The 25312-nt window shown below is 42.8% G+C and overlaps 1 protein-coding gene across 1 annotated transcript; it reads right to left on the bottom strand.

The window, feature by feature from the left end:
• Window positions 1–2646: 2646 nt before the first annotated feature.
• LOC149328901 (venom metalloproteinase antarease-like TpachMP_B) lies at window positions 2647–24999 on the bottom strand. Its single transcript, XM_089561989.1, has 9 exons — window positions 24875–24999; window positions 22779–22850; window positions 21668–21789; window positions 18303–18355; window positions 15219–15327; window positions 12119–12289; window positions 6545–6680; window positions 4638–4754; window positions 2647–2837 (listed from the first exon to the last, which is right to left on the bottom strand). Exons 2-9 carry the CDS (start codon window positions 22827–22829, stop codon window positions 2796–2798), a joined length of 801 nt encoding a protein of 266 aa, XP_089418115.1. The 5' UTR covers window positions 22830–22850; window positions 24875–24999; the 3' UTR covers window positions 2647–2795.
• Between the last annotated feature and the right edge of the window lie 313 nt (window positions 25000–25312).

Here is a 25312-nt window from a genome sequence, read left to right as displayed (position 1 = left end):
CTTGGATAGTGACTGAGTCTACAAGGCGTTCTCCAAAGCATTGAACGACGCATATATGAATTTTAGCGCCTCGTTTCATTTTTGTATAAGGCGGCTGTAGTTCTGCTGTGTCAGTCAATAAACTGGTGGTCGTGACCGCGTTTTACTTTGGCAAGTACGCATCTGCAAGTGCGTACCTTCTGTCTTTCAACGTTGTTAAAGCTTTACATAGCTTTAGCTTCGGCTGTGCCGGAACCACTAGCACCAACCCTTCCACGGGCATGCCCTAAGGATGACGTGTATATTCTTCCAATTTTCAAGTGAGAAATTTCGTATTAACTTGGCCTGAAAATGCCGTATATTGGACATTTCTTTATAAAAAATAAACTGTTACGTGGTCATTTACGCCGTTACAAGTAGAAAAGAAAAAAAATTTTAACCACCTTCGGCGTTTATGAGAACTATAACTCCTGCAGGACCTATATTTGCAGTCTACGGGTGCCGCTACTATTCCACAGCTCCTTGTCATTCTCGCTCCCATTTTCCGCACGCGCCATTCGACGCAACCGCTTTTCTTCACGAATCCCTTCGCCGTCTGGAATGCTAGCCATCAATCGCACACGTTTTGCAGTGGCATTCCATGCTTGTTCTCCCTGGAGGCCTTAATCCACTTCCAGAGTCCTCATCGAAGACATGCTAACCTCGAGTTCGTGCCGTCTTCAGCGAATTAGATGCCGAGAAGAGACGTACACATGCTGACTAAATGACGCAAATGATGAATCGAGGTAAGCTTTTTACGTCGATCTTGTCTATGAAGACCACTGACAAAATCTCGTGAAGCGAACTGTTCTAGTCAGTCTCGGATAAATGGCCGCAACGTTGCATGCAGAAAGCCCGCACTAAGTCGGTACTGGCATAGCTGTGGCTGAACGCAATGGCGCACCATTGTATCACGGTCTTCATATACCCTATTACCATACTGGAACGTTGTCCAATGCCAGTCATTTGATATTAAACATCCTCATCAAATTCGTCATGCTCTGTAGAATTCAAATATAATACCTGCCCGTACATTCGATGCCGTCCTTTGTGTGGAAAAAGACCGTTTCAGCTCCCAGATATTTAGCGACAGAGAAATACTGGGCGCTGCTGGTAGAAGATTGCATGCCATTGATTCACCCCAAATATTTTGTTGGCTGATGGCTAATGTTTGAAACTTGCCTAGACGACGCAGGGTAAATGTGAACGCAGCTGGGCGTGATGAGAGAACATGCTGAGAGATTTGCATAAAGATAGCTACGTCAAAGTGACTCCGAAATCTGAAGTTTCATTCCAAACTGTATACAAGAGGCTCGCAGTCACAGGAGAAGTGTCCGTGTTCGGGGAACCACCTTAAGTGTGCTTTTGGCGTGGTGCTTGTGAAGAACACTATTTGTTACTCTAGAAACTGTTCTGTCTTGAAACTAAACTCGTGAAGGTAAAGATATCTGTAGCGGAGTCCCCTATTTCGCAGCATTTCTAGTCAGGTGTTTTTCTTCGCAAATTGGCGCGTTTAGGTAACAAATAAGAATCCATTATCTCGTAAGTTATCGCCTCGATCCTGGACATGGCATGGCAGTATAGTAAATTAAATGTTGTTAACTTGGTCGTGCCGTCCACTGTTGCTGCACGTAACAAGGTACAAACTAAATCAAATTTTGTGATATTACAAGTTACCCTAATTGTTACAGACTTAAAGCCTCCGCTTTAAATTGCACGCATTTAGCGTGCTCTGATTCGACTGTTTGCCGATAGTGACGGTAGATTTGAAGTTCTCGGGTCTCTGTCTTCTTCGTCGTACTATTTCTAGGACTGAAAAGCAACGCAACAACCTAGCAGTTAACACTCAACAATAGGTACCCGCCGCGGTGGCTCAATGGTTACGGCACTCGGCTGCTGACCCGAAAGACGCGAGTTCGATCCCGGCCGCGGCGGTCGAATTTCGATGAAGGCAAAATTATAGAGGCCCATGTACAGTGCGATGTCAGTGCACGTTAACGAACTCCAGGTGGTCGAAATTTCCGGAACCCTTCACTGCGGCGTCGCTCATAGCCTGAGCCGTTTTCCGACGTTAAATCTTAATAAACCAAAACAAACCAAGCAACAACAGGATGCAAAACAAATTTCTTAGGTGGTGCATCTCTTTCATGCCATGAAAGCTTAAACCTATATTGAGACAGTTAACAAAACCCTCTATTATGCATTCCGCATTCCGAAGTCCATCAGAAGTGGCAACTACACATAAAAAGAACATCCTCGTTACTACCTATCACCAGTGAAGCGGTCATCCTGATGCAGGTTCTTTCGGTGTACTTTTCAAGAAAGAGTAGTTTGGGTATTAAGTTGGAGTGCCGCAGCTCCGCACTATGGTTGCTTCAACTGAAAAACTTCTTAAATATTTAAATACAAGCGTACGCTTTTATTGAATCCACTCATAGCTTTCCTTTAAAAAATAAATTTTTCGCAACATTACACAAACTTATATCACAAAGAGGTACTTTATTGCAAACTTAATATCTTTATTTGTTCATATACCGCAGCTTCCGAAGCAACTGCGTTCAATGTAAAGACGAAACAACAAAAATGATGCAGAACTTTCTGGTTGCGCTCAGTTCAGTTCCGTGTTTGTATACGGCCCAGAAAATCGAGCTAAACGTCTTTTCGTTCGGTTCCATGTTTTTATGCAGACTGAGCGGAATTATAGATGCTCTGAATGCTTCGTCTTGCATGATGAGCAGAAAATTCTTGCTCTTGAGCTGTACACAGCCTAGCCTGTTTCACTCCCACTTATGGCTTGCGCAAACGCCACGCCTGCATGTCTGTAAGAAAAGAACCATAAAGTTGACTAAAAAAACACATTTCAAAGCATAAATGTCGCTAGAGCACTAATTTTTGATGGCAAGCTCTCTTAGTATCACAATATTTGCATTCACGTCTTTAGCAACGAGTCAGTGAACACGGCCCCACATTCAAAAGCGAGACAAACAAAAGAGAGGGAGTTGCAGAGGAATGCATAGAGAAGATAGAGGTATGCGCATGAAATTTAGGATCAACAGGGTAGATGTTACGGCCGATTTTGTCGTAAGATCGCAGGTCTCGAAGGTAAATCAGATTTTCATTACCGGTGCAGACAGCGGGAAGGCGGCGGCGCCTAGACGTCAGTCGAACCCCGTGCACTGATCCGATGCGGCTACGCGGAAAAATGAGTCGCAGTGAGGTCATTCCTACGGACGACGCGAGTGGCGTAGTGTAGAAACCTTTACTTGAGACTCAGTACGTAAACGATACGGACATGTGTAGAAATGCGCTGTGTCTATAGCTAGAAGGAAGAACCTGACCGTTATCGAGGTCCTGCCTTCAAGATTGAAATGCGCGCAAGGCAAGAACGCGTTGCCAGTCGGTAAAGAAGGCTCGCAAGGGCTTCATTCAAAATGGGCTCCTGTGAAGGGGATCAAGGAGCGAACTGCCCTAGTACCCCATTGTGCGAACTTGGGGGAGTCATATCTCACAAGTAGCAAGCGCTGACTCCCACCACATGAGTGCTCGAGCTCTGGATAACTTTTTCTTCCAAGGTAATACTTGGGGCCCCGACCATGTGAATCCCACGGTCCTGAGTACTTCAATACAACGTTTTCATCACCACAATGATGAAGAACTGAAATCGTTAAGCATTTTCCGCCCGACTTTTGTGGTTCCACTCCCTTGTCCGCATCGGTCCATGAACTGCACATAGCACAATCTCGAGGGATCGTAGTTTCCATCCCACCCAAATAGTTGTCCTTTACGAAAGCGCAAGCGCGGATATTCTAGTTAGCTTATAAACTTAACTAGAAAGCATGCATTCTCTATCGAATAAGGCTACAGTAAAGTTTTCATTCCAACAGCCTTCAGACAACTTCACACATTTTAGAGCTTGACAGACAACTTCTCTATCGATTACTATTTTGTTCATCAAATCAGCTGCGCTGGAAAGAGGGGTGTGCTCACTAGCATGAAAGGCTAGTTTGTCTCACATAAAAGTATTATTTTCTAGAGAAGCATCTATGTAAACAATGTGCGTTTTCTATTTCTAATGAGTACAACAGAAACCTACGGCATGCGCCGCTTCACAAGGTACTCAAGTTTTACTTATATCTTAGCTGATAAAACAAGAAACTTAAATTTTGGGAATAGCGTCAGTGTCAAAGCACTAATAGCAGCTGGTCAAGAATTGGCACCTGGGTTTTAATAACATTTATTTTGTGCTCTCATAAAGAGCTCCCAGGGGTGCACATCGGTCACATAACACTAGCGTGAGTACAAAAAATTGGAGTCACTACAGCAACGCAAGCAGCCGCTTTCTACCTTCATCCCTCATTCTTCTTCCACGAGACAAATGGCAGCAAACCTATTTCGTTCAAATAGAACAATTATCGCGTGAAATTTTTTTTCAGCAAAAGCAGTCCTCACATTCCGAAACTACGTTTCTCTTGAGGAACTGCGTCATAGGATTCAACGTTTAAACTTATGGTTCTGCGACCTTCGTTTGTCAATCAAGAGAAAAAAAATTTGCGCATACAGAAAACAAAAAAAAAACTGGTTCTAGCACACAAATAAGTACTAAGTTAATCTCTACCAACCTTTCCAGGAGCACATTTTAGTCCTTCTGGCATAGTGTGCTCTTGACACCATAGCCAACCTTCTTCGCCCCTCCAGCAGCACTTTATTTGACAGTTCTTGTGGCGCTTGTGGTGTTTCTGTTAACAACGAAATTCAAAATACCATGAAACTTGAGCTTTTAACAACGAAATTCAAAATACCACGAAACGTGAGCTTTACAGTAGAAGTGCATGTAAGTACATATATTACCAGGCTTTGCAGGGAAGCCTGCCACTAATGTTTGAAAGATGATTTTTCAGAGAATATAGATAAGTTTGTTAAAAAGTAATTGCAGTGTTTTGGGGAGTCACTGTATCCTGCTGGTTCATGAGGTATTCCCTGGGACGAACTTCAGTGAGGTTACTGAAGCTATTCGGGCGCGAGAAGGGCACGCCTCTTAGCAGCGTTTGAGTGCTGCGATCGACTCCCTGGGTCCCTCTGTACTCCTCCTCGATCTGCACGTGTCACGCGACGACATCGCAACCGGGCGTAAGCAGCTTGCTTGTGGGCAAAATCGTCTCGGAGCGCGGTCCTTGTTCTACGCTTCCAGACCATGTCGGCATTCAGAGAGCGTTGAAGTTTCCTCTCGGAAAAGCCACGTCGTTTTCTTACGGCAATTTGTGGGTTCGGGAGAGGCGGTAGATGATCGCATCTGGGCCTTAGATTGTGTGGACCGATGACTTAACCCGACTAGCTTGTGCAGCGGTATTGCGCTAAGGACACTTAGCGCTTGTCTACCAAGAAGGCTTGTGAGAAAAAGCGCAAAGCTGCCGCATGTTTGCGGCCTTGTTTCGGACAATCATGATGTGGCTGTACCAGTACCTTTCGCCCTTTCAGACATCTCCGTCGTTAATGCCAATCATTTTTTCGCGAAATAATGCACTAAATCAATTAGCTTAGGTCAAAGAATTTTCTGCCTGCAAGATACCGCCGGCGCTTAGGTACTCACGCTGCACACCAGACAGGACAAAGAAGGTAACGTAACACGTCCTCCTCGCTGAGACATATATACAAGGAAATGCCTCTGAACATGCCAAAGTCGCGCCGTTTCGCAAACGCGTGCGACAGGGCAAACATTCTTTGACCCAGAGTACCAAGGTTAGTCGCGTTTTCGAAATTACGAAAACTGATCGGGGTGTTACTAAGTGTAAGCTACAAATTTCTAATTTCAGTCGGGCGTCCAACTGTGACAGTTTGTCAGATAGCTACTGGAACCTAGTTAACCGGCTTAGTAGTTTGTGGCATGTTTTCTCTCTCCTGTTAAATGTTACAACACTTGCCCTAACGCACTATCTCTGCAGCTAAAAAATTGCATGTTTAAAATACTTCAGCGTGCTTCCACGAAACCTAGTTAAAAATTCTGACAACACACCAGACAGTTTGTCTGCCAGACATGTTGGACAGACAGTCCAACATGTATTCCACCTTCTTCTGGGAAGTGCTGCATCTGTCAGCATGCTAAGGTTTGGATGGCGGATTGCGAATGCACAGTTAGGCAACGATGGCTAGTGGCCTTTGCGTTATTAAATGCGGAAAACTCGACTGAACTTGACTTTTGGTACCACCAAGGTGCTGAGGCTGCTCTCTTTTTTTAAGCAGTACTTTTAAGTAGTTACTTAAAAGTTACTTAAAGTTACTTAAAGTTACTTAAAAGTTACTTTGAAGTAAATTTAAGTATAAAGTACTACTTTTAAGAAGTACGTACTGTTTTACAGTGGTACTCTAGCACACTGTACGAGAAAGACGGCGGTTTTTAATTAATTGCCTTGAACCACGAATAAATAGACGGAACAAGAATTCCGGATTTTAGTAAAAATTATATATTTTGGAATGGCACATTGATGAGAGAGCTCGTGAAAAAAATTGAGCATAATTGTGACTACCATACCTGAAATGGCTTTGCAGTAAAGTTTCCTCTGTGCATCGTTTGGCAGAATTCTCTTCGTGTCATATTTTGTCCGGGGTATGACGTAGTTGTAAATATTGGTTCTGTGCTGACTTCCACGCAAGACCGCGGTAATGTTCTGCAAAAAGAAAGCAGTTAATATATTAGCTACAATCTTTAAGAAGCTCTAAAATTGTTAGGCATTCTTCGTAGAAAATGTGTTCATCTGCAGGCGTTTCATCTGCGTTTTCTCCTGTCAAAAAAATTAGCGTTCGCGGTCTTGAGGATTCTTATATTATTCTTTCCCGAGCGTAATTAAGCTGCGCTATGCGTAATTTGTCTTTTACACGCTATTTGTAAAACATTTATGATCATCAGGGGTAAGTTTTTTCTCTTTCTGAGCAAAAAATTGCAAAAGGATTTAAGTGCCGCTTATATTTCAGTCAAAGGAAGATAATATGATCGCGAGGATTGGATTAGAACACATGTGAGCCAATCAAATATTTATTCGATAGTGGCGCAACATTATGCCTGCTTGACTTCACTGCGAGAACTCCAGTACAACTTTATATCTTAATTAAAGATGCGCCAAAAGGTCAACGAAGAGATGCCGCTCGGCGGTTACATCGCTTATCAACAGCTTGCCATGAAGGTTTGTTTGTTATCAGAAGTCTTGCTGACAAACTTGGCTCCCACATATGGAACAATAAATATATCACTGAGCAAGAACCGGCAGCTAAAGGTGCTCCAGCGCCTGCTTAATGCCTGCATATGTTAAGAGCTGCTTTATAACGCCATGTTTTCCTGACGAAAGAATAACACGATATTGAACATTACAAGGATGTTTCACTCGATATTGAACATTACAAGGATGTTTCACTCGACGATATCAAATGCACTTCAGAAGGATTTCACCAATGATCACTAAGGGTTGTGAGATCATTTTGGGATAATAGACGATTACTATTTCCTAGAAGCTGCCGAGATGGACGCTACTGTCCAGATGCCTGAACACGGGGAACCCAGTCATTACCGTTCTTGAGTAGCAGACACTACAGCGCCCCACGGTTAACGTTCCGCAAAAAAATCAGGAAAGCCTCTTGCAGTATTTCACATACCTACGGGCGAAATTTTCGCTCATACAGACATGCCACATTGCATTTCTTAAAATAGCTTCTGATATATGTACTTGACAACCGAACCTACTAGAAGGTAATCTAACTGTCAGACAAGAAGATGTTTCTGTCTCCCGCACGCTATGAATATTGCCATATGTTTTTTTTTACATTCGACGGGAGCTTTACTATGTGCTCCATACGGTTCCCCACACAACAAGTACCGTTTTTTTTTATGTAACCAAACAATGAAGCTGGATTTTCAGTGGTATAGACAACTACGTGTGCCTTAATGATGACCCCAGAACATATGCTGGAGGGTTAATAACAGCAAGAACCTAGACTTTGATTTCACCTAACGGTGCTTTACCAGGCAGCATACTATCCCTTTCGTATATAGAATCCCACTGGAGCGATCGTAACCTCTGAATATGTTAACAATACTTGTTTTACGACAGACTGTACAGACCTGCTAAACATGTGGGAAGCATGGAAAGGTACCTGTTAAAAACATCTTACAATTCCTTGGCCGAGAATATTTGACTGGTCCGGAAAAAGAACAATTAAAGCCGTGGAAAATTTCATGAGCATCTCTGGCTCGATCTCAAAGTGCGCCGAGCTCAATAGGAGATGCTAGCGTCTGGAATCACTTCCATGGCGTCTGTAACGCAGATTATCGGCAGCAGCAGCACGACTTCACCCACTGCAGGACAAATACCTCTTCCATATCTTTCTGTTAATCCTGCCTGGTGACAGCTGCGGCAGACTTACCTCCAAGATAAACTTAGAACATCTCATCGGGTCATCTAACTTTCTGAAGCCTGCTAATATGCTTGCCTTCTTTTGTATTCCATAGAGGTACCGTTAATGAACAGCGGTATCGCATACTTTCGCAGTACGTGAACTACCCAAGCCTCTTTTTTCTTCTTTATTTCGGCTAGGATGCCATCAACTCTCGCATGTTCGATGATACATTCTGCTTCATTACTGTTCTTTATGTCCATTGTTTATCATTTTTAGTTCCGCAGCTCGCTGCGTTGTCTACTCTGTTATTTCAGAAGTTGTGTAACTTTATAATATTCTCATAATTACTGCTCTTCTGTCACTCTCTAGTCATTGGTCATCCTTTGGAATTCGTCCCCTAAGTTAGTAGGCAAGGCAACGTCATCAGCGAATCGCAGTTTCCTGAAGTAAGTTCTGTTAACTGTTAACTGTTCCTGAAGTAAGTTCTGAACTTGAGTGGAAACGACAGGATTTCCACTCCAGTTCTCTGTTTCGTTATGTGTGACACCTTACTTGTTTGAATTTTATCACTGTTTTATGGGAAAATGAGGTAGCTGTGCAGCCGCTAACATACCTTTCAATATTTTTCTCATATAGCTCTTCTACACCTACATTCAATAAAGTTAGCATGAAGGCTGAGGCTTAGATGACCTAAAATGGATCCTAGCAATCCTTGAATGCTATATAGATATGCAATGGTTATGTACTGTGCACTTCCCTACGAGCTGAATTATATTGTGAGTATGGTATGGTCCAGTCGCCTTTACGAAAGTACACCTCGTCCTCTGGTTCTTTGAAGAGTCAGTCTGGTTTCATTAGCAGTTACGTCAGTGGGTTGTACAGAGCATAGTGCAAGCTTATCGTGTTTTAATGTTCTAAGTGCTTGACGTCCCGTTTCATAGGGTTCAAGATAGTGTTATTCTCGAAAATTCGAACACAGTCGAAGTCACAGAATTTCGTGTTCAGAGTGTGAATTGTTTTACTGCCACCATCCCCCCCCCCCCCCCCCCCCCCCCGTTCTTGTACAGACCTCCTCTTGCGTGATCCTCACCAGCTTTTTTTATCCTGTTTCTGTTTCTCCTGTTTCTTTATGCTACTTCCTCTCGTTATTATCCTGATTGCTTCTTCTGCTGTATAGATCTGTATAGAACGTGTCGGCTGATTTAACAATCTCATCTATATATGTACTGATATTAGTCTCCTTGTCTCTTCGCACTTACGTGCCATTTTTCTAATGCCCACTTTCCTCTTGACCACTTTCTCACTGCAGCTATTGTTTATATTATGCTCGATTCTCTCCATATATTACTGCCTCATATCGGTTACCTTCCGCTTATAAACTCTGATATATCTGCATGATCTATTCGTTCTGTTAAGTTCGATGCTTTCATGCACTAAATCTGGCATGTCCTCTCCAGAGATAGACGTGCATACCCTTCAAATTACTTACCGCCTACCTCTATTGCGCAGTCCTTTTTGAGACATTCAAAATTATGGTTAATTTCTAAAGTGCTAAGGTCGTCGACTTCAGCAAAAGGGGAATAATTGTTCGCAGCTAGATCCTCAATTCCTTTATTCTCGTTTTTAAAGTTAGGATATTGACACGTTTCTTCCTTAATAGTTTCTCCGTTCTCGTTCTAAGTCTAGTATAATTTGAGACGTTAACATTCAACGGTCACTCCATCAGACCATCCAGCAAACCTTTAGACCCTTCACAATGCCAGGATGAGTGCAGAATATGAGGAGTACATCATTTTTATCTCTGTATCTCTGATGTTTTGCGTAAAATTCAGGTGCTGCCTCTTGCGGAAGAACGTACTTCTTGTCCGCAAATTATTTGGTTCTGCAAACTCAACTAATTACGCACCCAGGCTATTCATATATCCTATGCAGAAGCTGCCCGCTACCTGACTTGCAGCTTCCTTCTTGCCTACTTTTACACTTATATCACCCACCAGTAGAATATATTGTGTTTTACTTCATTTATTGCTGTTTTCACGCCTTGGTTGAAGATTTCGCCTCTATGGTCGTCATGTCCAGATATAGGGGCGGAAGTCTGTAACAACTTCAATTCGCATCGCTTATCCCATCAATTATAATAACTGGCGCCCTCGCGTTAATGACATATCTATGCTGCCAGCTTTGTCTTTACTTACCAGGAATCCCACACCCAATTATTCAGTGTCCTCTCAACTACGATAGCATTGTTCGTGAGCAATCTACATGGTTCATGAGCCACACTAACCTCACTAAGGTCCATGAAGTCCGATTTTATACCTGCTAGTTCCTCGAAAAGCAGTGCTCTAAAAACCTAACTGGATAGGGCTCCCACGACAAACTTTTCAAGGTACATTTTTCAAAGGCGACCGGTCCGGAGCCAGAGATTGCAAGCAGCGTCTCCTGAGTCACCTTTCTGGCCGCCTTGGGCATGTGTTACGCAACCAACGGTCAGTGAGGGCTGCACATTAGCTTGTGAATTCGTTAGGAGGTGAGAGACAACTAGTAGGCTAGGTGGCCGAATTCTATTCTGATGAGACGTTGCGTAGTCAGATCCGTTGGCCTTGTTCAAGCCTCACCCCCGACCTGGGTATATAGTTTCACCGACATTCAAAAGAGCCAGGATAAGGTGGATTTGTGTTCTCACTTGTCTGTATTGTCGACACACTGCCATGATTATTGCATATCTTTTTGCGGACGACGCCCGTTTATGGGAATCAGTTGTGACGTTCTCACAAGTACGAGGGAGGTTACAAAAGGTTGCAAATATTTCGAACAATGGGGTCTGCCCACAGGGCTCGGAAATTTCTGCCGACAAGTTTTCCATTGTTTTCCTTACAAGTAAACGATTGTCACAAAAAGCCATATGGAGAGATGGTAAATAATTTTTCCAGAAAGAACCCAACGAAGAAACATCTTTCATAGGGCTATCATTCTCCAAAATCTGTCTTGCAGCAACCATGTTTCTTTCATTAAGGACTGCTCACGGCTGTTCACATTCTCTCTAGTCTTGAAGGAAAGTTAAGATGTCAGTGCGGTGCATTCTATAGCTGCGCACGGAATTATTATAGTACGCCTTGAGGCATAGTACTCTGGGAATCCTGACTTAGAACATGGCAGCAATAGAAAGAAAAACATTTTTGCTCTTCAGAGTGTTCAAGCAAGCCTTTCAGATAAGCTTCGAATTCGTGAGATATGTCAGTACGGCACAAATTTATAGAAAACACCACAAAACAATGACTTTGTTTATATTGTATGCCTTTCTTTTATGACTTTAATTTCGTTATAGCCGCTACGCCGAATATATTCGGCGTGGCATTGTTTCCTAAACTAATGTTGCAAATTAGCGGCTGTCCCGTCTACATTTGTGTCGTCCTCTTGTAAAGTAAGTGAGCAATATTTTAATTACAAAAAATCTGCGCAGTCATGGGAGCTGAGTTCAATGCAGTCTACGGAAATGTCCATTTTTTGTAAAAAAAAATGTTTTAAAGTAACGCAAGCTGCAACCAGACAGCAATTACAAACATTAATCATGATGTGAACTCTACAGTAGCAGGGGATGGAACCGAGGCAAGATTTTCTGGGAGCAGCTTGTTGTCCCCCTTCCCTGCATTTTTGTCCCTGAAGGCTGAATATACATTGACGTCAATGCAATTATATTTAGTAGAATGGGTTCTCTTACTTAAACACAAACCGTATTTGTTCCTTGGAGCAGTTGGACAGCCTGTGTTTGTTCCTGCCGATCCCTATATAGCTCATTAAGTAGCCGTCCTCCCAGGGACAGCTGTGCGAATCAGGATAGCCCGTCATATTTGCATCGCTCCCGCTGGCGTTGTCATGATCCGCCCCAAGTCTGAAAAACAGAATGGCATGGTGTACATATCACCTGCATAGTACTTTAACAAAGGGCGTACTTATGAACATCCTGACGAAGGTGTTACCAGGGTTGCGGGAAAATGGGTGCTTTTTTAGCACTTGTTTCTTTGAGCTCTTATTTGATTTATTTTGATTTTTTCTTCAAAATAATGTGATCGATGCCCTCTCCGGTTTACTTGCGACTATGAAGAACATGTACTGCCTGGTTCAGCAATAACGGACGAAAATCTTCAAACCTAGTCGCTTTAAGGCATAAAAAGTCGCTGTGGCTTAATTCAGCTGAGCCAGGATTTACACACAGCGAAAGATCTGTCGGCAACCACTGCAATCATTAAAGTGCCACAAGGACGAGAGCGAGCGTCCAGAGAACAGGTCGAGACACCGGCGGACATGGCTACCCAGCGCAAGAGCGAATCACGTGGCACATGACATGTCACAACTGGCGAGGAGGAGCGGCCTAGCAGCAGCCGCCAGCTCAGCAGCAGAAGTGACTGCCATGCGCGCAGCTGTGGTGCTGGCGATTAACATGGGATGACGTCATAACCGCATGCGGCGCGCCTTCCGTTAGAGGTCAAATCTAAGAGCCAGTTGACCTTCAGGCTCAGCATGGAGGTGTAGAGCTTTTCGCTCTAAAGTGGTGTCGGTGTCTGTGTAATGCAAGTGTTTGCGAACACCAGAAAACACGTGAGTAGTGTTAAGTGGAACCGAAGATAAAAACTGGCAAAATACAGCTTTTAAACTATTACACTTAGGCGCTTACCAGCAGTTCGATGTGCGTAGCCGGAAATTCCTGAAAGCCAAGTCGCTTTTTAGAATTTCGGAAACGCGAATTTCATTGGCGCTCCTGCTTAACAAATTTCGATCGCCGTGTGGCCTTTCGAAGAGCGCGCATCGTTGGCACGACCAGTCATCAACTGGAACCTGCGCACCTAACTGTAATCTTATCAAGTTAACAATTAAAAATCTGTTATTGTATGAGGGAGCTCTCTCTGGAAAAAATGTTAAAATCTGATTCAAATAGAACATTAGTGGCGTATCTTAAAATTCACAATGTTTTATTTCAAACAAGATGGTAAAATAGATGAACATTTTTATTTAGATTTATTCCTTAATTTTTGCCTACTATGCGTCCGACAGATATACGCATAGGTTTAGTTTAGTGAAACAGAGGGCCAAATGATTGTTAAGATATATAATGATACTTACCAGTGCAGCGAATCTAAAAAGTTATGATATTAAAATTGCCATTGTGCAATGCCGCAATAACCAAAATAATGATTTTCATACAGGTATTATTTTAAGAAAAAATGAAGATATAGCAGAAATGATGCCAGAATTGCGCATATTGTTGCTATTACAGATGTAATGTAAAAGGACTTCCAGCTATCTTAAATAAAACATTTAAAACATACCCAAGCTAATATTCACGACAAAATTTCGACACGAGCACCTAGAGCTAGCCAAGAAACTTCTAATTCATGAGTTTTTCTTTTGATGTCTACTGTAGATGACTTTTTGCGCGTTGAGCAGAAAGCGCGCGAAATCTGAAAAAGTCCGACGTGACCATGCGCTTGCGCACCGCGACAGCAGTGCACTCAAACGCAGAACTCGTGAAGGTACCCGCATTCAACGATTCTGCTAATGTGACAGTGCAAAGCCATTCAAGTGGCCATGGGTGGCTGTACTAAAAGTAGAACTTGTGACCTCGCCACGTTCAGCAGCGCAAAAAAATTGTGGGCGCGCTAATTACTGGTGGCTATGCAGGCAGAAACACTACGCTGGCCTTCTAGAGGGGACACCATTTCGCCTGTTGTACCTAACATGCGACATTTCTTTCATTACGACGCAGCGTTTTCCTTCGAAAAATTTTGCGGCCTGACGGAGGCAAAGCCCGACCGACGTGGTATTTACGTAGGATCACGTGGGAATTACGCAAGTCACTTACACAACAACTCCCATTAAGCTGCTGGCGCTAAGATCAACTCGCCACATGGATGCGTGGTTCCCCTCAGCGTGCCGTGCAACCTAGCGAGTTCTAGGTTTCATCGTCGTTGATGAAAGCAACCAGAACTATTTCAATTTCTACTGCTAAATTCGATGCCTAGACCGTCTTTATGTCGCCACTCGACATGAAGAAAAGACTTGTTGAAGGCTGCTATAAAGACTTTTTAAAAGCTTCTCGACGCCCTGTGTGATCGAAACCAAATTCGCATGCTAGACAATCATTGTTTCCCACTGCACTACATGCACTAGCTCTCTGGGTAGTTTCGCGAAGCTTAAGCACTCACTCGCGCAGCGATGCTATTCAAGGGCTTCTCCTGCTACCCACCTTGAAAAGAAAAATCTTTTTAGCTGCAATATTTCATCTCATCATGTTTGAATATGTCACGGTATATATCCGCAATAATAACTAGTTTTCAATATTCATGAGCTCCGTTTTCTCGTCGCACTCATTTGTTCAACATTTATTGGCGGCGATGGAGCTGCGTGGTACGTTCTGGATTAAAAAAAAACACTTCTGCTTCGAAGAAGAGTAATGAGCATTTTCAACTAAACTCCAAGTCCAGTCGTGTCTTTATGGAATGAGTGAGGCGTCTTTGAGTGGGACATTCAGCCAAAGATTCATTACGAGCCGAATTAAGCTGGAGTTATGTAAAACATGACTCTCCACTGCTGTGCCAAAAACACCACGCACTTTTCATGCCTGTCATAACCGCAGGGTTCTGGAGTTCAGAACCTAGCGTTCTTTGGTACTGTGCCACCCCACACCCCAAGGTTCTGGGGTTCTGACGGGCAGAACCAAAGGGTTGAATCCCCGAGGGTAGATCTAGAAACAATTAGTCTACTTAAAATTAATTTTTAGAAACAATGTCACATCGCCTGGATTCAAAGTAAATGATGCTTACAAATGCGCCAACTCGTGAGCCATCGTCAACACCCCTTCATATGTGTGTGGCTTGTCTTCTCCAACCGCAACTTTATACTCTTTGCAAACGCCAGCCATAAAAGCAATACCTGAAAAATATACACCAGCAACAGAAACATGTTTTCCAAAATTTTCTGTATTTTTACATATAGTTAATTGCTGCGGTTGCCGCTTTACTAGCAGTTTGCGCAAGAAAGGCCTGATGAATGTTTGTCAATTCTTACAGGTCGAAGAGAGTAGGGTCCGGTACATTTTAAAGCTTGGAAACGCTCGAAGAATGCTTGCAGTATTTGCTTAAATTGATGTTTCTTGTATGATTCCGGGCACAGGATGCCCTGTAGTCGGCGTGTAAATATTAATGTGTCACTTACAATATCTCTTCTGCTATATTACTAGATAATGAATTGAACTGCGTCTACGTGCCAGTATGATGAATGACTGCATGATTATTTTTTACAGCATTCTCCATAGCTGAAGAATTTTAAAGGAGAGTGGGGTTGAAACGAAATATTACAGGCAAACCAAAAGAATTCGAATGCGCCTCAATACTGGCTAGCACAGCGAAGGTTTGCTGGAACACTTGCTAGAAGACTAGCAATTAAAACAATTTAAAATATTAAGCTTATAATATTATAGAATCTTATAATAGTATTATAACAGCGTAAACCATTAGAAAGCGGGATATATCAGCGATAAGAAAACAACAGTAAACAGGTGCATAAAAAAGCAAATAATAAAGTGGCAAGTTCAACCCGGATATTTAAAATTAATACACTAGAAAGTGAACTTAAATGCATAGCTGTATATTTGAAAACTAATGAACGTTAAGCTCAAAACCAGAATGAAGGAACAAGCAATAAAAGAGCCTTATGTAAAAATATTAAGTAGCCTCAGTTAAGAAGAATGGACTCTAAGGAGGAAAGCAAGAGCCGCACAATTTTTTATTTCACGATGGCCAAGCTAGTTTGGAAGCGCATTGCCGCTTCCGTATCGTAGCTGAAAGAATGAGGCAAAATCACATCGTAGTTGAAAAATATATTTCAAAACAAGTTCGAGCTTAGCGTAGTTAAGGCGACAAGGAAGTGCGTAAATATAGAGTTTTCACTTTAAAACATGGCTTCGCGCATTAAGACTAAACATTGTTTGTAACGCGAGCAAACGTCACGACCACATGTCAAATAATTTCTCTACAACTTTCTTTAATTTCACTTACCTAACATTATTGCTTTGACAAGAGTCCTTGCCTTATTTTTATTGCCGGGAGTAATGCTGCAATGTACTTCGTGCTTATGTCTGTTGTAGTCGAAACTGCGTGGGTATCACCGTTCTACGTCTTCAAAAGCGGCTCTCAGCTCAGCATAACTTCAAGTAGTAAGCTAGTGCTCACTCCTACTTGCAGTTTCGCTGTTTCAAGCTCCCATTACTTCAAAACGACTGAAGAGCGAAGAGATCTTGGGAATTGTCTAGCTCGAGGTGGAGCCGTCGTAATGTAGGTAATACCCAAATTGTGTTACATACCCACATGTATGTAATACCCCACTGTAATACCCCCCCCCTCCCAATACCCCCTTATGTAATGCCCCACTTAGGGTCCTTCAAGGGGTAATAAATTATGATGATGATGATGACAATGAATAATATAAACTATGCTTCTAAAATTCAGAATGAGTACGCGGGCTTGCAGACAAACAGACCGAAATCGTGGATAACATGAAAGTACATGGCACATTCCCACTCACTACGCAATAAATCAATTCGCCGCTCTCAGAGGCAACGCCGGCGGTGCACAACCACCTCCTTTACAATTTTACATAGATGCGAGTACCAGGACCACCCGAACACACGTGTCGTCATCTGGACCCCAGCACATGCGGGACAGGAGGCAAACGAGGCTGCGGCGGATTCAGCCCGCGCGCTCAACCACCGGGCATCGTCTCGACACTCGCCGCCTGATGTATCATAACCTAATCCGGCTGTCACCTACAAAGAAATTACTCAATTTTATCAAACACAACACTATGTTGTGTTCGATAAAATTGAGTAATTCGAATTGAATTTCGCAGGGGGATGAAAGCGACTATCGCTCCTGCGAAACGGCTAACCAAAAGCGAGTAGCGTTGGCTCCTTCGCTTATATGCCAACACGGTACTGTGCCTGGCAGTGCTGCAATATTTTAATCCGGCTTTTAACGGGGAGTGCCCGCATTATGAATGCGCGTTATCGGACGTGTACCATATGGTGTAGGCCTGCCTCTCTAACCCAGCTTACTCCCGTTTCCCCTCGCCTACCTGAGATAGTTGGGAGGCTGCCCTGCTCTGCTGCTCTACGTTAGAGAGCCAGAGAGCCCTCGTCGCTAGGGCAGGAGCTGCCGCGGAACTCACAGCGGTCCCGGACTAGGGACCACTCTTAGAATTTGTAAGGGGCTGGCCCTTAAGGCCACTCCCCAATCTCTGCTGTAAATATCAGTAAATAAATATTTTCCACCACCACCGCCACCGTCTCCCCTTTTCGACAGCATTAAGTTTTCAATTCGCTTGGACTTACAACTGATGTTAACAAGCCGATGAATCAATGCACTCCGGAGAAGTAAGCTAATATGTAATCAGTTCGGACGCATGCAAATACAAGACGTCAACGAAAATGTGGTAAGGTTTTAACGTAGCGAAACCGAGTAGACTAATGAAAGCATCTGTTCGTTCTTCGCTTCTCCTTTCTGGCATCTGCATGTGCAAGCAGCCCTGTTTCTAGCTATTATTCTTCACATGCTGTCTCCACTCGGCGGCAGCTGTCGCTACACCCTCCTCCCATTCGCTACAGATGCCGCGACCCTCCTCCGAACTAACCCGAGCTTACCCGAATTACTCCGAGACTTCACGGAAGATTCTTGGTAGCGTGTGATCCCGTTAAGTAGGGCTTTTGCCTCAAAATATGTGGCACAGGGAACAATACGCTTTCTGCGGCGATTTGAGACGATAAGGCAAGATATTTTGTACCGCTATCAATAGGTATTATTCTTAGTGTTACGATTTGAGAACCCCCCCCCCCCCCCCCCTTCGAGACTTACCCATGACTCGGCTTTCAATAAAAGTATTGCCTATAACACGAAACATTTCTTCGCTGCATGAAATAAAAGAAAAAAGGAAAGGAAAATTAGCGACAAGAATTAAATGACAGATATAAAAAAGCAGTAATGCAAACGGCTTTTTGAAGAATGCGCTGCTGACTTTGGAGTACTCACTGCCAGTAAAATGCAATGTCATATTATGTTTTTACTACTGATGTTACAGTGCGATAAACCAACGATGCCAAGGTTAAGATTTCTATGGTTCCGGGAAGAAACGGGCAGCATTCTGGAGTTCACGCTTTAACTTCCGGGTCAGAAATCAACGCGAAATACAGTCGCGCGGTGCGCCTTTTGCGTTCCATTTGAGCCTCTTTTGTACTAACGAATTTTAATATTTACACTTTCTTTTTGGGCTCATGAAGATGTGTTGAACGTGGAAACTTTAGTAAAACCGAACAATTAAAGCGTTTGTATAACTATAACAAACTATTTGCGAACCTTACAGTTTTCTAAAACATACTCTTCAGGCAGTTTTTTTCAAAAACCAAATTTGAGCAAAACACTTTGTGAGAATTTTTTTAAAGGTTACTTTTATAAAGCTCTGGCACGTGTTAACCTTATTCCATCAAAATACAAGAATAAATCTAACATCGCCACCATGAAGGAGTATTTATCCCCCCTCGCCTGTCGCTGTGACGCGCTATGTTTAATCGCATGCTTATGTATACAGTTTTCCACCAAGAAAATCGAAGACATAAGTATGAGTATAAATTTAGGTGACCCTATGAAAAAATCTTTCATAAGCACTGATGGAATGCACAGGCTGGTGGCCTCGTTACTGCACTTATTGTGGGGTTATTTTCACAATTCCGGTTGTTAACAAACTTTGTTCTCCTGAACACGTGTTTTTTTTTTTCGAGTAAAGGTGCATTTGATATCTGCACAGTGAACACAAATCAAGCTGAGAATTACCAGCACAGAAAGTTCTTCAGCTGTATGTGACCACATACGCAGGAGTGTTCTGAGGCCCTGCATTAGGTCGAAATGTATTCTAATTTTCTAGTTCACGCATCAGATTTCTAGCATTGATAAATTACGTCAACATTAAGAAAAGCGAAATTTTTGTCAAGCAGTGAAACCTAATAGTATACTTGTCATTTAGAACGTGGGGTAAAATTTTGGCACTTGCTTGATTTCAGAAAAAAAAAAATTTGCCGAAATACTGCACACCACCTCCACTGTATGCGAAAAAAGAGGCCCAAAAAAATTCTTCAAAATGTTTTCTTGTCATCAGCATTCTTTGAACATGTTTAATGAGATGCCGTAAACTTGTGTGATTTTTTCTTGTTTTAATTATTGTCAGGTGACAAAACGCAGCAGCAACTTTCGTGCAATTGCACTGTGAACTACGCCGCAGGTAGAAAGTTAAAGAAATTATAACTGCCCTGCAGAATAATTTTATTAAGAGGAATTACTGATGTTTAGGCTACATCAGGCATTTTCAAGCGGCAATGGATGTTTTTGCTTGAAGCATACTGCACACCCTACTGTAAAATGAGGCGGACTACTTAGAGCGCTAAATCTTAGGGCCATGGTTCCCGGTAAACAAGAATTGTAGTAAGGAAGTGGGCGCGGCGAACCCACAATACGGCTCACCGCATGCTTCCATCACCGCCATATTATTCTCACAAGGAAAACATACGAAGTTTTGCGCGAACGCCACGTCCAGGCTTCAAAGGTAAAGAAAAAATTGAGAAGAGACATTTAAGCTCATCATCTAGGGAAGACGTGAGTTATAGTTAATTAATGCCCATATATGCGGAACTGGCAGGTCTCCACATTACGTTCATAAATCTCTGGGGGTCATCATACCAATCCTGGTGCAGTGGTGCAGCAGTTAAGTGATGCGCCACTGCCATGCGATGACAGGTGTTGCCACCGGTGTGGCTTGTGCAGCCTGGGTTGCTCTTCCTGAGTGATCAATCCTTAATTCAGCCGGCACCTGCCACTTTGGTCAGTTTGCTCAAAATTCAGGGGGAAGATTTTGATGACGTCACAAGGTCTCGTGACGTAGTTGGCTTCATGGTTGCTTCTACAGGTATTTTTCGCTAAAAACGATGACGACGTCGGCAACACTGAGGCCGACCATCACGACGACGGAACTTTAACACCCTGGAGTTAAAATGCAGGAAAAAATGGCGAAGAACCCGAAAAAAAAGCAAAAAAAAACCGTACCAGCACCCTTGACGAAAGACCTCCCAAGAGTTCTACGACCCACATAATATTCACCTCCCTTGACGAAAGACCTCCCAAGAGTTCTACGACCCTCATAATATTCACCTCCGAAATAGGGAGCCTCGGAATTTGATATCAGGCGTTCTGCTCTTCCAGACAGCCGCGAGTTGAAGCCCCTGAATAAAGTATTTCACCGTGGCTTGTGGGGATAAGGGGGGAGGAGGTGAGGGCTAAGTAGGCGTTTGCAACCTCTCCATAGAAAGGCAAGTCCCCGCTCATCTTCAGCCTTCGTATGCTGTATTTCGTGGCAGTCGGATGCATCGAGGTCGAGAACCTTGGAGGGAGGTTGGAGCAGCTTGCATTAGTGGTTTAAATGATGACTAAGTGGGAGTGCAACGAAATTGTGTCTCTATAGCTAACGCATCACCTTTTCATCATCTGCTTTCCATACAAACAACATCATCTGTTTACACGTTTCCTATCGGGAACATACAAACAACCAGCTGCAACGTCAAACGCGATACATGCGGCATCGCGCTTTGCATATTCGGATTATTCCTCTATCTTATATATGTGCAGCGCGAAGGTACTGCGCTCTAGTCTAGGTGAAAAGGCGTCGACATATGACAATCTTGTAGACACGCATTTGGAGCCTCCCGTGATCGTGGCGTCTTGGAAGGATTTCTAAATACAGCAAAGCCTGCATTATTGTGGAAAGAATTCAAGCAGTGAAGAGGTCCAGCGCACCGCTGGTCCACAAATCGGGTGAAACACAGAGACCTTAGAAACCTCCACATAACGGTTCCTTCACGTTTGCACTTGCGTCGAGAATAGCCATTCCGACTTTTGTCCCCTTTGTTTCCCACAACCATCCAGAAAAGCGTTAATGCGTTGCACTGCAAAAGTTAGTAGCTTGCTTCACGGCCGACACTGACAGTTGAATTCTCGAAAAATATCACGGGAAGCAGCCGACAGGCGTATCTCCCGGCAGCATACACGGAAATTTCCGCTGAGCAAGAGCAAAGAAAGGTTTTTGTTGCAGGATACACACTCATTTGCTAGGAACAATCTCGTGCATTGCCCTCAAAGAAGATACGGAAGTCTCTCAAACTTGCATGATGAGGCCTAACCTTGAGAGAAGAAAAGCAACGTCGCAGCGATTGAAGACACCTTTGTGTACCAGAGCTTCCATACTGTACAAAGCTGTGTGTATGTCCACTCCGTTTTCAGTCTTGTTAATGACTTGATCACTCTAGAAAAAAATAAAACCAAAAGGGTGCATCTTGTCAAAAATGTAAAACATGAGATTTGAAAGTACGAAAAATTATTTAAATAACACAATCAGACTATTTTTTAACATGTCATGCGGCTTATTGAGAGTAACAGTAAGGATCGCGGAAAACAAATGTATACTGATTCGCCAGGCTGAAAATTTATGAGTTAGTGCAGTTTGGTGCTTGCAACTATCTGCAGGTTTCCTAGTTTTCTCGACAGAGACTGTTACCTAAAACTGACCTAAGGTATAATATCTATGTTCCAATTTATGATTCCGCGTTATTAAGTTTCACGATAACTCATTTTACAAGACCTGTTCTGCCACTGAATAATTTTCAAATGCTCACACCTGCAAACTAATATAATTTTGTATAGTGCATGCAGTAAACTTAGTGAAGCCAGTAACCGGCATTTTTTTTGTTCGCTTAGGCTGATAGAATATAGTTTAGTTTAGTTTAATAGTGTTTAACGTCCCGAAGCAACTTAGTCTATGAGGGACGCAGTAGTGAAGGGCTCCGGAAATTTCGACCACCTGGCGATCTTTAACGTGCACTGACATCGCACAGAACACGGGCCGTTAGAATTTCGCCTTCATCGAAATTCGGCCGCCGCAGCCGGGATCGAACCCGCGTCTTTCGGGTCAGCAGCAGAGCGCCGTAACCACTGAGCCACCGCGATGGGTACTGATAAGATATGTTTCGGGTTTTAAATCAATCAAGGCGCTTTTTGCGGCAAGTGGTCTGGGTATACAACCAAGAACCTTAACTTCTGAGCCTGAAAGAACGCCCGCCATTGTTGTTAACCAGATAGAAAGATAGTTCAAAGCAACATGATAGGCAAGAAAGCACACAGGAAGATGCCTTGTCTGTCCAATTGTTTTGCAATTTTTTTTTCACTAAGAAGCGTAAGCGGCAAGCGTCAATGCCTTCAGTAGCATTAACGCTGTTGAGATGAAAATGCGCTTACCACATTCGTCACGACTTGGTTCAGTTGCAGTCGTATCTTTGGGTGGGTCATGTCATGGAATGCGAGTGCCGCCTTCAAGCATGCAAAAGTACACAGTGTTAATCATGCATGAATTAAACGCTGTGTAATCAACACCTTTACACGCATTCTTGGTTATCTATTACAACTGTCCGGAAACAGACTAGTTATTTTTTGTGCTCTTGTGAACTGTTCAACACAGAAACAGAGTTGCGAAAAAGTAAACGAGCAAAAATACTAGTTTTTGTTAGAGAAATATCATAATGGAGGCAAGAATAAAAACGCGATTTTCTGTTCGTAATGACTTAGCATGTTTCTAAACTTTATTTTTTTTTTGTGGAACTTCTAGCTGCGTTCATAAGCCGGATACGGTCAAAATCATGTATGGCTATAAGAGTAACCGAAATTTCCATCGTAACGAACCGGTCAGCTGTGCCTTCTCATTAGCAAAAAAAAAAAATCCTTCACAGATAAAATGTTGCTTCATTTATCGCATCAGAGATGAAAAAAATTTGCGGAATCAGTATACGAGGCTTATTAGTGCAACACAGTAAAGCACGAAAATGAGATGTTTGCTCTGGGAAAACAAATTACACTAAGCTTAGTCTGCGTAAAGATGCAAAGAAGTGGTCTTTTCATAACACTTTCTGTAAGTGTGCCGCATATTTAAAATCAGTAAAAGCAGTTTGCCCTATGCGCATTTTGGCACGCTGTGTTAGTCCCGCAACAAAAAAAATCAATAATGCCCTACCTATTAAACAATACTTGAAATCTCTTTTCGCGCCGTTACTTTCAGGGCAACGTAAAGTCTTGATATCGCGCACACAGCCCCAATACGATTGAACGGGGACCCACACGACGTCCAGGGCACCAAAAGACTCACACTATACAATCCGTTCCATGACATGAAGCACAAATGACATGCAGAAAACAAGAGGATAGAAAAAATGGGCTTGAGTTTGCGCGAATGACTCGAAGATGGAAAAAAAATGAAAGAACAGAGTTGAGGCCGCGAATTTCGCTTAAAATCATGAGAAGTCGAGAAGACGATGAAAAGGTTAGCGGTGCGAAGGATGAGCGCCAGCAATTAACACGGCTAGAACGAAAATGCAACATGTGAAGTGTGCCTTTAAAATCTAGGTAAAATCAAATAAAACCAGAGAGAAAGGTGATTTCTTTTTAATATAGAGAGATAAATGATGTGCTTAGGCAACCTTCCTTCTCCTTTTTTTTTCTTCTTGTTTTGTGTTCGCGCTGCTTGTACCTATGGATCCAACGCGAGCTATCAGGACTGCTCGTGCACCCCTCCGACTACTGGACAGAGCTTAGGATCCTCCGCCCCGAGCCCGCGCTTCACACACCACACGACTGCGATAGCGCTTTGACGAAAGGGCCGCTTCAGTAGCGGAGCAGCATGTACACACCAGGGGGTAGACAAAGTTTCGCACAACTTCATTTAGGTTTAGCGCCGTGTTTTCTCTGCGTTCCGGGGGCGAAGTCAGCCTCAGAGTGCCAACAACTTCAGCAGCTAAGGGCATTTCAGGCTTAATACAAGGCCTGATAGATATATTTGAAGAGGAGAGCATGTCTCTATCTTTCCCTTTCTTGTTTTTCTCGTTTCTTAGTTTACTCGCCAAATATTGCTATTATTTTTGGTCATGTTGCTGTACGTTCATAGTTATAGTAAAATTTGATGTTTTTTTTTCATTCATCTAAGTAGAGTAGAGCCAGGACTGCACCTCCTTTTTGTTTTCAGCTTTCTCTTTTCTAATATTTAATTATCTTCATGTATTGTACTTTTTTTACTATCGATTTTTAATATTTTTCTGCTGATAATCATCGTTCTAAAAGGTTTCTTTCCTATATCTCTTAAGCCTTCTTCTTTTTAAATACATTTAAAAAATAAATTACTGTGTTTATTTCTTGACTCCCCTAATAAAGTATCACAAGCTGTCTTCCCTATAATTACCAGCTGGGGAAGTAGTAGATTATGTTCTTAAATATTTGTGGTGCGCAGATTTGCTTATGCAGTCGGCAATATATTGTCCAAGATGAAAGAAGATGACTAAAATGCATACCGCATTCAGGAAGGTCGCAAGATATAGTATTAGATCACTAGTCGTATTAAACGAACACGTGAATTCAATGCTTGTCACAAAACAAACTTCCACGATGAACTTGTCAGGACGCTCCTTTTTTTTCTTCTTCGGTGTTTCTACAAAAAATGCAAAATTAACACGTCACTGGTTGCAAGCTTTACAAACACATTAGTTTGAAATTAACTTCAAAACTGCAGGAGTGTTCTCCCAGTGAAAGAAGGTTCAGCGTAAGTTGCCACCATTCAATACCAAATGTGGTATGGTTCTGTCGGCGATCTTAATGAGTCCGTATACTACTAACGTTAGGTTAAGGCAAATTGAGTGCCTTTGTTAAACTGAGGCGGACATCTATTTTAGCGACACAGCCATTAATAACTTAGATTTAAAAAGCCATACAAGGAGAGTCCTCGCATGGGC

The sequence above is a fragment of the Amblyomma mixtum genome, chromosome 9, assembly GCF_055824585.1.
Source record: "Amblyomma mixtum isolate Tamu chromosome 9, ASM5582458v1, whole genome shotgun sequence".
NCBI classification, from domain to species: Eukaryota; Metazoa; Arthropoda; class Arachnida; order Ixodida; family Ixodidae; genus Amblyomma; species Amblyomma mixtum.
This window is presented reverse-complemented; position numbering and strand designations above follow the sequence as displayed.